Below are 14,935 nucleotides of genomic sequence, written 5' to 3' on the forward strand. Positions count from 1 at the left end.
TGGAGATAGACTATTCTTTATGGCCACAGGGAACAACATGATGAGCAACAGTCTTAAATTGCACCAAGGAAAATTTGGGTTGAATACTAGGAAGAACTTTCTTACTAGGAGAGTGGTTAAGCATTGGAACTGGTTACCCAGGGAGGCTGTGAAATCTCCATCCTTGGAAGTTTAAGAGTAGCTTAGACAAACACTTTGACAGCATGGTTTAGTTGGATATAATTCTGCCCTCCATCAGGGGGCTGCAGTAGATGACCTTCTGAGGTCCCCCTTTCAGCCCTACTTATCTGTGATAATATGATTCTATTCATTTTAAAAAAGCAGGGATACAGAAGTAATGATTAGGTACTGAAACTGCTTTGAAATATTTTCAACATTGTATCACACCAATAGCCTCATTGCTTGATGATGCTGAATCATGACAACACAGCAAAGCTAATAGGAGGACACTTCATTTGGACCATTAGAGCAGTGCACATCAGGATAAATCTTCAATCTACCACCAAACAATCTGTTCCAATCATTACTGACAAAAAAGCTCTTGATTTGATAATCTACAAACATTCGATTTTATTGCCAAAAATAATTAACATTTTCAGCAAAAAGTTGTGCATGATCCACAGTAGAATGAAAGTTACAAATTAATAGTATCAGAGATGCTGTCTAATATTCAATTTTACCACAGACAGCTGAAAATAAATAGTAAAGTACATCACCAGCAGTGTGATACATTTGGCTACAACATACAACAAAATCCCTTAATTCATGGGCAGATGTGAAGGGCAGACACTCTAGAACAGCTGCAGTTGAAGCGTGGATGAGTGGGAAGGGCAGATACTTTAACTACAGTAGTAGTATGAAGAAGAAGTGACTAGGGAATTAGGGAAGATAAAAGGAGGGCTGAGAAAAAGAGAGGAGTAGATGTTGGGCCAGCTTCCCAGTTATGCTAAGGCCCCTTTATATTGCTTTAGAAAGGTAAAGGGACCTGAATTACCACTACTCTAAGGTTCCTTTACACTGGCTGTGGCTTCAATGGGCTTACTGCAAATAAAGAATCAGGCCCAGAGGATTCAATTATTATACAATTTAAGCAGTTTAGGGTAGAAACTCAAATTATAAATTTACATTTGCCTATTCTTCCTCCTTATCTGTGTTCAGTGCTTAAAAGGTCCCTGTGAGACCAAGAAGCACTATCATGAGGTGGTTCAAGCACCTGCTTTGAACACCTTCAAGAGACACTGAGATGTCTATCTTGCTGGGATCCTCTGACCCCTGCTGACTTCTTGCCCTTGGGCAGGGGGCTGGACTTGTTGACCTTATGAGGTCCCTTCCAGCTCTAATATCTATGAATCTATGCCAATTTTCAAAATGGGGAATCAAGGTATGCTATGTTTTCACTATAAACGTACTGTGCCTGGCAGTGATACCCTCCTCAAGTAAGCTGTGCGCTCCACACTGGCAGCCTTCTCAACTGGAAGCTGTATCCAGGCAGCACTTAAGGCAGGCTTACTTAGCATCATTAACACTCGGGGCAATGCTGACTTCTGGAACTACATGGTCACAGCTGCCCTGCTTCTGGTTTAGGAGGAAGCCCTCACTAAACAAAGCAGTCCACTTGAGGGTGCTACTGCTGGGTTTGCTGTGCAGACACAACTTTAGTGACTCATCCAGTGTCTTAGCAGAAGTCAGTGACAGAGAAGAGAATATGAGACCTGAGCTCAAACGCTCACCCCCTACCCCCATCTCACCCAACTACTTACTTGTCCAAATGTAACCCCCACATCCATTGCCATAGTATATACTTCCTGTGCATGGTACTGACTGGGAAGGGAGATGGGTGGAGGGAGGGAAGCACAGAAGATTACTAACCTCCTTTCATTTTGTGTTATTGTTCCATTCTCCAACTTTTTAACAGTTGAAGCTAACACTTTGTTGGCATCATTGGCAAAATCCAAGTCTCTGACCTCAGACAGAGGAACTGAAATAATGGCAAAAGCTTCCTTGTCTTCTTTTGTTTGGCACGTCCCAATCTGTAATATTATTTAAGCACACTTTAATTTGGATAAGCAATTCTCCACCTTTCACTAAGTAAATCACAAGGATGTTAAATCATTGACAGAAAGTTTTAGAAATGAATTTGGTAAATTCATACACGTTCACCAATATTTACCTTCAACATTACAGGTCTCTCTTCATCTGTGTCTATTGGAATGCTAGTGCTGGTCACCCAGGTATTAGTGCATAAGTGCCTCAGTCTCACATAAGAGTTCCTAGAGAAAAACCAAACAAAACAACAAGGCTGGAGAAAGAAGGATGCACTGGTTTTGTGCCAGACATTTTCAGAGACACTAAGAAAGAGATTAATTGAGCCCCAAAGAAAACATTTTATTTATAAAGTCTAGTCCAAGTAAAAAGATTTTAATGAATCTCAACCAATATGTTTACCAAAATATAACATGCCAGAAAAGTAAAACTGACAAATAAGGTTTCCTAGGCTAATGGTTAGATTTTGCAAGCTCATGCTAACATGAGTAAATATTTGTATCATCTTACAGCCCTCCACTATTAATCAAGTTCACAAAAAGCAAATACTGGACTTTTAAAAAATATTTCAGTTTAATAACTTGTGATGCAGTCATAAGGTACCACTAAGAAATTAATGCAATCATTTTTTCAGGGAATATTACTTCTACTGTTAAAATTAATTCTCTTTGACAAAGTCTGAATACCTTATTTCATATTCAAAGTCTGAATATTCAGACCAGTGAACTGTGCTGGCAAAAAAATGAACACAGAAAATAAACTTTAATGTTACATCCACATACTTAGGAATCAAATTTTAAATCAACAGACAACAATTTGCCCCAAAGTGACTGCACCATGTGACTTACCTGGACAACTGTAGCTAAGCAATGGTTTAAATTTCAAATATTCACAATTAATCCCCACAGTAAAACATTCAAAAAGCTATTTTTGAATAAATTTTAACAAAAATACATTTAAAAAGTTATTGTGATCTGCCAGGGAGACAAGCAAAAGTCATCGAATAAATTATTTACTGTGAATGATCTATCACCAGTCCTGTTTTTCCAAGCAGTGTGCTGAGCTCAACTCTGCTCTCAGTTATATTCAGTGCAACATCTGGCCTATTATTTTTATCCTGACAGACTCCCTTTAGGTCTTACATGTTCTGTCCTTACAATTATTTTATCCAATCATAGCTGCAGGATCATGTTTTATATATCTCTTGTTTATCTGTGAACACTCCTCAATTTTAAATGAAGAATAATGCTAGTTTCTGTTTGATTGTTCTGCTTTACCCACCAGTATATCACTAGAGAGAAGCCTGGTCAGTGCAGCACTACCTTTTTTTATTTTTTTTACTTTGTTTTACCTTGGAACCAGGCAATCAGCTCTCTGAAGAGTGGTGGCATCCAGTTCAAAGAGAGATGCAATGTCATTTCCATGTGGTACAGAGACCAAAGTATACATAATCTTCTCCCCTGCTTGGCGTTTCTTCTTTGAAGCAGGAAGGTCGCCATCTCTCTGCTGATTAGGCACATGGGTTATTTGCTTGTATCAGGACCCATTATAAATTCTCCAATTATTTTGTGGACAAGTAACACACCTGAATATTATTTTTATGTTCCAGCAAGGATGTGCTAGGGCCAGCTTTGGACTGTAACACAAAGGATGCACTTTGCCCCAGGGCCATGGGGTCTAGATAATCATTATAACAAACACAAGTCACAAGCAATTGAGACAATAGTCCTATTTACGTTATTATTTGACATCAGCAGCTTCAAAAACCTGCTGTTATTGCAGACCCAACAAATGCAGCTACACAGCTCTAGTTTGCAGACAGCCAACAATAAAAAAAGAAATGGGAGGAAAATCTAGTTTTAGAGAGACAGAGAGAGAGAAAAAAAATAATCCAAATGCTTTTTTTTAAGAGTTTGTTCTCTTTCCCCCACCAATGGTCATAACGCTGGCACTGGAAGTGAGACTGACCAAGACAGAGCCCCACTCAAACCAACCTGTCACCACAAGGAGTACTGCCATCTGAGCCTATTAAACTTCTCAACATGGACTGACAGACAACATGTTTGAAGCTGGACATTGCCTGGTCCTAAGCATCTCCAACTCCCCTTGTCTGCAGTTGGAACTGAGGGCCACCAAACAAGATGGGGCCCTGGCATTGAAAGGCCAGTTTGACAAAGGTATGTAGGTCCCTCCTGATGCAGATAGGCACCTACAGAGATTTACATAGACGACACATGGGGGGTTATGGGTGGGGCATGTGCCCCCCTGAGACTGGCTGCTGCCGAAGCTGCCGCCAGCTTCTGCGGGTGGTTGCCACTTGCAGTCACCCCCTGCCCCGCCACCGCAGTCTCCACTCACCCACAACAACACCAACACTAGCAGCTGCAGGCGATCCCCTCTCACCGCTCACTGACAATGACACTGATGGCTGCGGGCAGTCCCCGCTTGCTGCCGTGGTGCCCCCCCAAGTCTTGGGAGGCACCAGTCATTCATGGAGATTTATAATACATCTAAACAGGATATCTCCCATTAAAAGTAGAAGGACTAATCCCACTCAGCGTGTATCTGTATCTTTAGGCACCAGATGGCTAAATTCTCAAAGCTTCAACATGAAAACCTTTGCTAAAAGAAGTCATCCATATACATGTCTGTAGCACCAATGCAATCTATGAGATTACAGGTATAAGTAAAGTCCACTCCTGGTTTTTTAGACTACAGGGTCAGATCAAAGATTTACAACCAATTAACAGATTAACAATCCTGGACACATCATGAGCTCAATATATATATCAGGGAGAGGGAAAAAGGAGAGCCAAGGAGAGGAGAGACAAGAAAAAAAATCAGACGCTAGAGAGCTGAAATGCGATTAACATGATTTATAGCATGCCACTGAGCAAAAAATGAATGTATTAAGCAATGCAAAAATGACACTTGTTTTGCATTTGTCATTTGATTAGACTTATACAGAAAGAAATAATCAAGGACAATGCTTTGATTACTCCTATGGCCCATTGATTAAGCATCACAATTAGAGAAGAGTGAACCAGTTCAAATAAGACTAGTTTCCCTTCTAATCTCTGTGCATAGGGCACTTTTCAAATCATTCTTAAGAATACACTTCCTCTGCAAGGCCTGCAAACTAACTCTTCATCCCACTACTTCATCTGAAGGAAAAATACCGCAGCAACAAACAGACCCTGACTTTTCATTGGCTCATCTGCTGCTTATTGAATTGTCAGAAAGGTTCATTATATTCAGTGTCTTATACAAAGTCAAGCATACTCTTGGCCATTAATTATAAAATTAAAATAAAAAAATTCCGCTCCCCCCCACACAGAATATCAGACAAAATCATCCATTCAAAATTGACCTTTCTGTAACATGAAAAGCCTGGATGAGTCTCTCTTCCACCCTGCATATAGGTTTCAGGCACCTTTTCATTTATGAGCTCCACACAAGACCTGAAATGGCAGTACAAATACACCCCAAGAGATGACATTCTTGTGTTGTTTCTAGCATAACTCAAACCAGAAACCAGCATCAAATGAAAATCTCCTCTCAAGATTTCCAACCAGAAGTGAACCTAAAGACCAGGGGTGTCAAACCAGTGACCTACAGACTGGATCTAGCCTACAGAGCTGTTCTGTATGACCTGGTGTCTCAGGTCATACAAACTTCTTTTGATTTAGCCCGATCACAGATTCATAGAGGTTCCTGAGGACTGGAAGAGGGCCAATGTTATACCCATTTTCAAGAAGGGGAGGAGGGAGAACCCAGGTAACTATGGGGCAATTAGCCTAACATCTATCCTAGGGAAAATCCTGGAAAAAATTAATTAAGGAGTCTATGTGTGATAGGCTTCCAGAAGGTAGGATTCTGAATGACAGCCAGCATGGCTTAGTCGCGCGCAAGTCTTGTCTAACCAACCTCATCTCCTTTTACGATCAGGTGACTCGCCACCTGGATGACGGACAAGTGGTAGATATTGTATACCTTGGCTTCCCCTTTGATCTGGTATCCCATGATGCTCTCATGATAATATTGGAAGATAGTGGGCTAATCTGTGAGATGGTTAGATGGGTACAAAGCTGGCTGTGGGGTAGGACCCAGAGGGCACATCCACAAATGCAAGCACACACACATGCAGCAGCTCAAATACAAGTGGTGCAAATTTGCGCTGGGGCTTTTTACCTCAGCGCATGTGCCCAGACATGCACTTCGGTGTGGGGCAAATTGTGCCACTTGGTGCAAAATAACCCTGCCTGCCTCCTCCTGGATCTGCAGCCAGGGGGAGCTAGAGCCCAGGGCCAGAACCTGTGTTGTCCCCAGCAGTATAAAAAGCTGCCCTGTCCTGGCCCCAGCAGTACAAAAAGATGCCCTTTCAAGTAAGTCAAGGCTACTTGTTCTCAGGAGCTTCTGGGACCCAGCCAATTGGAAGCTGGTGACACTACCCCTTGTGCCAGCTGGACTGCTGAAGCAGCCCTGAGAGTTCCCTGCACCCCCTACCCACTGCAGCAGTCTGGGCATCTATTACCAGGAAGATGTTCTGGGTGTGGTAGCCTGCTTTGAACTGTCAAAGCACGTCCTCCTGGCTACAACTGACTAGGAGGTCAACCACCTCCAGCCGGGTCCAAGGTGCCAGCTCTGAGCAGGCAAGGTCCTGCCACTGAAATTCTAGTATTTCCTATTTGAACACTGAAAAATTCCTGATAAAAAAATCCCAAAGTCACTCTGTAAAATACCCCAAAAATCCATGTTCCTCCACAATTAAAACAAAAGACCACTATATATATATATATATATATATATATATATATAGAGAGAGAGAGAGAGAGAGAGAGAGAGAGAGAGAGGCAGTGAGCAATTGGGCAATGTTGTATTGATATACCTACAGTGTTAAAGCAGTTTGGAAGTCTACCAGTGTCTCTATCAACATAATAAAGTGAATTCTAAATACCTATATGTTTTGCTTCCCACCCCCCAGGAACTACAGCCCCCCCAACAGGAGCCAAATGGCCCCTACAGGAGCTACCACCCCCTCCTGCTGGGCTCACATGACCCATCCCCACTTGCTGCCCCAGCCCCCCAGACTGCTGCCCTGCTTGGCCCCATCCCCCGCCAGCTTCTGCAGCCCCCCCATGGCTGCCCCACCCAGCCCCACTCCCACCCGCTCCCCCACACCCCATAATGTCTTCCCTGCCAAGCCCCATCCCCCACTTGCAACCCCAGCATCCCTCATGGCCACTCCCTACCACAGCCTCCAGCACCTTAAAAAAAACAACAAAGCCTCTACTCACAGCAATAACAGAGGCTGTGGGGGCTCTGGGGCCTCCTGGCAAAGCCCCCCAGGCAGCAGGGGGCAGCAGGTCCCAGACTGGAGCCACTGGGGTTGTCACCCACCCCACATTGTGTGAGGGGGGCCCAGTAACTCCAACAGCAGCTGCTACTGCCAGTGAGTTTTTTGGGGTTTTTTTGGGGGGGGGTTAATAGCCAGGATGCTGGGATGGGGAGGAGCAGTGATCAGGGTGGGCCTGGAGGTGGGGGCCAGGTTGGGCAGGAATCAGGGCTGGGCGGGGCAGGGATCAGGGGGAATAGGGAGCAGGCAGGGGGTGGTGCAGGGCAGGGCTCAAGGGACTGGGGGAGCAGGTGGGGCCAGCCGGAGTCCCCCATGGTCCCCTCCTCCTTTCCCCCCACCCCTTACTTACTTGCACTGGAGCCTGGGTCCAGCTCCCTGCAGCTGGCACACTGCTTCAGCACCAGGGCAAGGGCCAACCACAGAGACACTCTGGCTGCTACCAGAGCATATCTGTGGAGGATCCACCCCCCAGCTGCCTGCCCCACTCTTTTTCTCTTCGTCTAATTTTGCCCCCACGCTGCAAATCTGCAGCACAAGAAACATTTTCTCTTTCCTGCATGTGCCTCTTGCTGCGTCTCAAAGGGGTTTGAGATGCTGCAAGAGGCACGTGAGGGCTCATCTGGACATGACCAGAGAGTCCTAATAAATGAATCTGTGTCATCTTGGCAAAAAGCAGGCAGTGGTGTCCCACAGGGGTCAGTGCTTGGTCCTGTACTTTTGACCATCTTCATCCATGTTTTGGATGAGGGGGTGAAGAGCTCACTGGGCAAGTTCGTGGACGACACCAAGTTATGGGGACGCATGGTCACACTTGAAGTTAGGCTTCAAATACAGGCGGATCTAGGCAGACTAACAAGTTGGGAGAGTCAGAACTAGATGAAGTTCAACACTGAGAAATGTAAACTACTCTACCTCAGGATGAACAATCCCCTGCACACCTACGGGCTTGGCAATGCCAACCTGGTGAGCACTACGAATGAAAGGAACCTGGGGGTAATAATAGGCCACAAAATGAATATGAGCCAGCAATGTGACTCTGTTGCCAGCAGGGCAAGTAATACTCTGGCATGTATCAATCGATGCATCTCCAGCAAAACCAAGGAGGTGATTCTCCTGCTCTATTCAGCACTGGTGAGACCCCAGCTGGAGTACTGCATCCAGTTCTGGGCACTGCACTTTAATAAGGACGTGGTACAACTTGAGAGAGTCCAGAGAAGGGTCACTCCAATGATTAGAAGCTTGCATGGCAAGCCATACAAGGAAAGGCTGAGGGACCTGGGACTCTTCAGCCTGAAAAAGAGAGGGGCTGAGAGGGGACTTGGTAGCAGTTTACCGCTATGTCAGGGGAGTACATCAAGGGCTTAGTGGGCAACTGTTCACTAGGGCACCCCTTGGGGAGAACCAGGAGTAATGGCCACAAATTCCTGGAAGACCATTTCAAGCTCAATATTAGGGAAAATTTCTTCACAGGTAGGGTGTCCAGAAGGTGGAATAAGCTCCTTCCAGAGGTGGTGCAATCGCCTACCCTGGAAATCTTCAAGAGGAGACTGGATAGCCATCTTGCTGGGGTCACCTGACCCCACCTGTCTTTCCTGCTTAGTGCAGGGGACTGAACCCGATGATCTTTTGAAGTCCTTTCCAGCCTATGAATCTATAAATCTATGATTGGTAGAAGAAGGGCTGGGAATGTCAGGCCAGGGCAAGCAGTAGGGGTCCTGCCACTGAAATCTGGGGCACAGAGCCCTGTTGGGGCAGGGGCAAGTAACAGCTGCATCAACCTCTACCCCCACTGCTTACCCTGCCACTACATCTGAATCCAGCCCATGAAGAGCCCTGTACTCCACAGTCAGCCTGGGGCACAGAATGAGTTTGACACCTCTGATATAGACCAAATTCTGCTCCATTTATACACATGAAAACCTGTTTAATTCCATAGGTTCACACATGTGTGAGAAGAGAATACAGCCTAGGTAGTCTGACAGGGTATCCAGACTTCTGAATATTTACCTGAACCTAATCCTTCCCTCTTCTGATTTGTCCCAATCAATCTTAATCTCAATTTCCAAACTGAACATATTACTATAGGAAAGGATTCTGTATATTCATGTATGTTTCTACATTTGTCTTTCAGACAAGAAAGACAACACATGATGCCATAGTTTCATAGTTAGTAGGGTCAGAAGAGACCTGAGCAGATCATCAAGTCCGACCCCCTGCCATGGCAGAAAAGAGTACTGGGGTCAAACAGCCCCAGCAAGGCGATTGTCAAGTCTTTTCTTAAAGACCCCCAGGGTAGGAGCCAGCACCACTTCACTTGGAAGTTGGTTCCGGAATCATAGCCACCCTGACAGTGAAGTAGCGCCTCCTGATGTCTAATCTGAATTTACCCTCTGCCAGCTTGTGACTGTTGTTTCTAGTCACTCCTAGTAGTGCTCAGGGGAACAAGGACTCTCCCCCAATGCCTGCTGGTCCCCTCTGACTAGTTTGTAACAGGCCACTAGATCCCCCCTCAGCCTTCTCTTGTGGAGGCTAAACAGGTTCAGGTCCCGTAGCCTCTCCTTGTAAGGCCTGCCCTGCTGCCCCCTGATCACGCGAGTGGCCCTCCTCTGGACCCTCTCCATGTTGTCCACATCCCTCTTGAAGTGCGGCACCCAGAACTGGACACAGTACTCCAACTGCGGCCTGACCAGTGCCGCATAGAGGGGGAGTATCACCCCCCTGGACCTGCTTGAGATGCATCTGTGGATGCATGACAAGGTGCGGTTGGCCTTCCTGACTGCATCCCCACACTGCCAGCCCATGTTCATCTTGGCATCAGTGATGACTCCAAGATCCTTTTCTGCCTCTGCACTGATGAAAAGAGAGTTCCCCAGCCTGTAGGTATGCTGCTGGTTCTTCCTCCACAGATGCATCACCTTGCACTTGTCAGTGTTGAATCCCATCCTATTCTCGTCCACCCACCCCTGTTACCTGTCTAGGTCCGATTGCAACCTATTCCTCCCTTCTAGTGTACCCACATCCCCCCACATCTTAGTGTCATCAGCAGATTTGAACAGGTTGCTTTTTAACCCCTCATCCAAGTCACTGATGAAGATGACCCCAGCCAGATGCCTATCCAGCCTTCTCTTAAAGACCCCCAAGGTAGGGGAAAGCACCACCTCCCTTGGAAGCCCATTCCAAATTTTGGCCACCCTTACTGTGAAGAAGTTTTTCCTGATATCTCGCCTAAATCTGCTCTCTGTCAGTTTGTGCCCATTGTTCCTTGTTACCCAAAGAGGCTCTGGTGATTAGAGCATCTCCAATTAGTTGGTGTGCCCCACTAATGAATTTAAAGGTAGCCACAAGATCACTCTCAGCCTTCTCTTTTGGAGGCTGAAGAGATCCAGGTCCCTTAGTCTCTCTTCATAGGGCTTGACCTGTAAACCCTTAACCATACACATGGCCCTCCTATGAACCCTCTCAAGGTTATCCACATCCTTCTCAAAGTACAGAGCCCAAAACTGGACGCAGTACTCCAACTGTGGTCTAACCAATGCCACATAAAAGGAAAGTATCACCTCCTTGGTTCTATTTGTCATGAATCTGCTGATGCATGATAAAGTGCGGTTAGCTTTGCTGATGATTTCATCACACTGATGACTCATGTTCATAGATTTCATAGACATTAGAGATGGAAGGGACCTTGGAAGATCACTGAATCCAGCTCTCTGCTCCAGGGGTAGGAAGTCAGCTGGGGTCACAGGATCCCAGCAAGCTAGGCGTCCAAATGTCCCTTAATGGAGTCCAGAGTAGGTGCTTGCACCACCTCTGGTAGCAGCCTGTTCCAGGCCTTAGGGGCTTGGACAATAAAGAAGTTCTTCCTTATGTCCAGCCTGAAACAGTCTTGGAGGAGTTTGTGACCGTTTGACCCGTCATCCTTTGGGGCACTCTGGTGAACAGGCTTTCCCCCAGGTCATGATGTATACCCCTTATATACTTGTAGGTAGCCACCAGGTCACCCCTGAGCCTGCGCTTTTCCAGACTGAAGAGCCCCATAGCTCTCAGCCTCTCATCATAAGGCCTGTTTTCCTGCCACTTGATCATGCACATGGCTCTCCTCTGGACTCTCTCAAGCTTCTCCACATCCTTTTTGAATTGTGGAGCCCAGAATTGGATGCAGTACTCCAGCTGTGGCTTCACCAAGGCCATTTACAGCAGGAGGATGACATCCTGGGATTTGCTAGAGAAGTATCTGTGGATGCAAGCCAGAGTTTTGCTTGCTTTACCAGCTGCAACATCACACATCGGTGGCTCATATTCATCTTGTGGTCAATCATGACCCCCAAGTCCCTTTTGGCCATGGTGCTAGCAAGCATAGCACTGTCAAGCCTGTAAGCATGCAGCGGGTTTTTCTTTCCAAGGTGGAGTACCTTGCATTTTTCAGTGTTGAACACCATCAGGTTTTCATCTGCCCATTTTCTGAACCTGTCAAGGTTGGCCTGGGTCACCATCCTGTCCACGGGTGAGGATGCTTTACCCCGAAGTTTGGTGTCAACAGCGAACTTAGCGAGTCTACTTCTGACACCAATGTCCACATCATTAATGAAGATGTTAAAGAGTATAGTCCCAAGGACAGAGCCTTGGGGGACCTCACTGGCCACGGAGCACCATGATGATTGACTTCCATCAACTACCACTCTCTGGATCCAACCTCAGAGCCAATTCCCCAGCCAGTGGACTGTGATGTAGCCGAGGCCACAATTGGCCAGTTTTTCTATGAGATGATCATGGGACACCAGATCAAAAACTTCTTTAAAGTCAAGATATATGACATCAATCTCTTCTCCCTTGTCTGAGTGATATGTCACCTGGTAGTAGAAGGAGATGAGATTAGTCAGGCAAGATCTACCTGCAACAAACTCGTGCTGGCTATCCCTCAGGATGTTGCCATCAGCCAGTTTGTCAAGAATGTTCTCTTTGATGATTTTTCCCAAGATCATCCCCAGGATAGAGGTCAGGCTGATGGGCCTGTAGTTCCCCAGATCTACTTTCTTCCCTTTCTTGAGAATTGGCACCACATTGGCCTTCTCTTCTGTATAGGTTCTCATACCCCGCACTAATTACGATAGCAACTGAGTATCTCCTAGTGCAGGGGTAGGCAAAAATCAAACCCAGGGGCCAGATGCGGCCTGCCAGGCCATTCTATCCAGCCTGCGGGGCTCCTAAAAAATTTAGAAAATTAATATTAATCTGCCCTGGGCTGCCTGTCACATAACCCTCGATGGCTTGCCGAAACTTAGTAAGTGGCCCTCTGACCAAAATAATTGCCCGCCCCTGTCCTAGTGGGACAGTAACTATATGTGTATCACATGCATATGCATATGCATAAACGTGTATTTATGTATAATACACCCACACAAATGTTGCTATATATGTATGTTAGAGAAGGCAAGCTCAAAGTCATATGTTTTGCACTTGGAGCGAAGTTTGTGATGGTCCCTAGTCCCTGACAGTTAATTCCACAATCCTGGACAACCCCTCCCCCGCAACCCCTATGTAATTGCACTGATCTGATGGGATCTTTTTAGGGCAAATGAGAACAGAATTTGGTACAAAGTGTTCTATTCCATCCATCAATACATGGCATGCATTACTGGTTTTTCATCAAATCAGACCTGGCATCTACACAAGAAATGGTTACTACAATAGGAAAGACTGCGCTATTTATCATAAACTAAAGTAGTGCCTGGAACATACTTATTTGCCTGATACTGCATGCCTGAAAAAATTCAGGGATTTAGGGAACCCAATGTAACTGGGCTCCAAAAAACCTGAGAGAAGTTATTTAGCTTTGGTCTAATAAGTCTGGAGTCCCAGCTAAGATTAAGGTTCCAGAATGCTACATGCTATAAAAATACATGTGTCCTGGAGACCGGGGTGACACCTGCAACTCCCCTGCGGTAGGAGATGACGCTCCCAGGGAACCCACGCGGTTTGTGAGCCGGCTTTACGTACAGCTGCAGCTGGCCAGTGACGTCGGCACCAGACGCTGGCCGGTGAAGCTAAAAACGGCAGCGGCTGCAGCGGAAGGGGTGGATGGCCCCAGAGTGGGGAATCCATCGGTGGCAGAGGAGTGTGGGGCCCGACAGCGTCCAGAGGAGAGCAGGGAGCAGGAACGAGGAGAGCCAGGGAGAGGAAGCCAGCAACGGCCGAGAGGGGCCCGAACGGGACGTCAGCGAGGGGGAGCAGCTGCAGAGGATGTGTTGGGACCAGGTGAATGCCCGGCTCGGAAGGGTGACGAGGATCCCGAAAGAGGGTCGTGATCAGGGCGGGGTCGCCACCGGGACCACGGGCGCCGGGATAGGCTTGGCTTAGAGTCCCAGGGATAGGGGTTGGGAGCCGACTCTATACTCAGCGGGGCTTGACCCAATACGTATAAGGGATAGGGGCAAGGGAAGAAGGTGGACGGGCGAGACAGGCCACGTGACTCCACTGGGTCGGCTCAGGAAGGTGGCGTGAGGCAGGGGTGGTGGAGCCCCGTGTGCATCCGCCGGGTTGGACCCGGGCAGCGAAGGACCCGCTAGGTGACCCCCCGCCATTGATGGTACACCAAGATGTGGCAGGCAAGAGCAGGGTTGGCGACGCGGGGAAAGAACAACCGCATTGCCCTCAAGGGCCCTAAGGCTTGGCGACAACTGTAGGGCCGTACCCTCGGAGTGAATAAAGCCCGGCGGGCACAACATGCAAAAATGATCCTTACCCTGAGGAGTCCCCACTTTAAGACAAGTGATGTAAGAGACACAGAGGTCATCAAATACAGAGCACATATCTATGTGTATGTGTGCATACACCCACCTACGCACTTACTTGCAGGGCTTTTGTTGTGGTTATTCAAAAAAGCTAACGAGTCAGCTATCCCCATCTGCCTTCCATCTAGGCACTGTTAACTGGAGGATGGGTCCTTGAGAAACATTTGAAACACAAGGTTGACAGGGTTCTTTGGGTAAAGATGATATCTTTTATTAGACCAACTCAAATAGTTGGAAAAATTCTTCTTTGCAAGCAAAAGAGAAGGTTGTAATTTTATGGAGTTTCTCAGAAACAACGTTTCATGCATAAGAGGTCTTATGGAAATAGGCATGGATGTTCATGTGAGAAACTGGCATCCCTGGAATGAAAGAAGGAACAAGCAGAGAGGGGCAGAAATATCAAGGGCCTTGAAGGTAAGGACAAAAAACTCGATTTTGGTGCAGTGAAAGGAAGAGAAAGGATGTGGCAATTGGACAAAGCAAATGTGAAGCCTGAGGGACTGGAGAATGAATGAGAATAAGATTAAGAAGCCATCCCAGTAGGCTGGGAGAGCTGGTCAAGGTTTTGGGCAAGGAGGCAAAGAATTTTCATAGGACATCAATGTGGGGGTTAAACTTGCAGAAAATGAGGGCTAGAGGCCCATGTCACAGCAGAAGGTACTCAAAGAGGAACTGTAGGGCAGATGGATATTAGAGGTGAGCTAGGGAGATGGCTGGGAAAGGGCAGGGGCTTGAAAGGGCAGATGTG

The 14,935-nt window shown here is 46.6% G+C and overlaps 1 protein-coding gene across 11 annotated transcripts in view; it reads right to left on the reverse strand.

Annotated features, from left to right (window-relative positions):
* ITPR2 (inositol 1,4,5-trisphosphate receptor type 2) overlaps window positions 1-14,935 on the reverse strand; it is a 537,951-nt gene that overhangs the window by 393,405 nt on the left and 129,611 nt on the right. For 9 of the 11 annotated variants that reach the window (XM_090043677.1, XM_090043678.1, XM_090043674.1 and 6 more), the window contains 3 exons: window positions 3,395-3,549; window positions 2,171-2,270; window positions 1,870-2,030 (listed from right to left, as the gene is read on the reverse strand). In XM_090043677.1, the coding sequence (XP_089899803.1) occupies window positions 1,870-2,030; window positions 2,171-2,270; window positions 3,395-3,549 (416 nt within the window). The remainder of the gene's footprint in view (window positions 1-1,869; window positions 2,031-2,170; window positions 2,271-3,394; window positions 3,550-14,935) is intronic. The other 2 variants (XM_090043675.1, XM_090043673.1) reach the window with 1 other exon arrangement.

The sequence above is a fragment of the Crocodylus siamensis genome, chromosome 4 (assembly GCF_052110815.1).
Source record: "Crocodylus siamensis isolate JL-2025a chromosome 4, ASM5211081v1, whole genome shotgun sequence".
Classification (NCBI taxonomy): domain Eukaryota; kingdom Metazoa; phylum Chordata; order Crocodylia; family Crocodylidae; genus Crocodylus; species Crocodylus siamensis.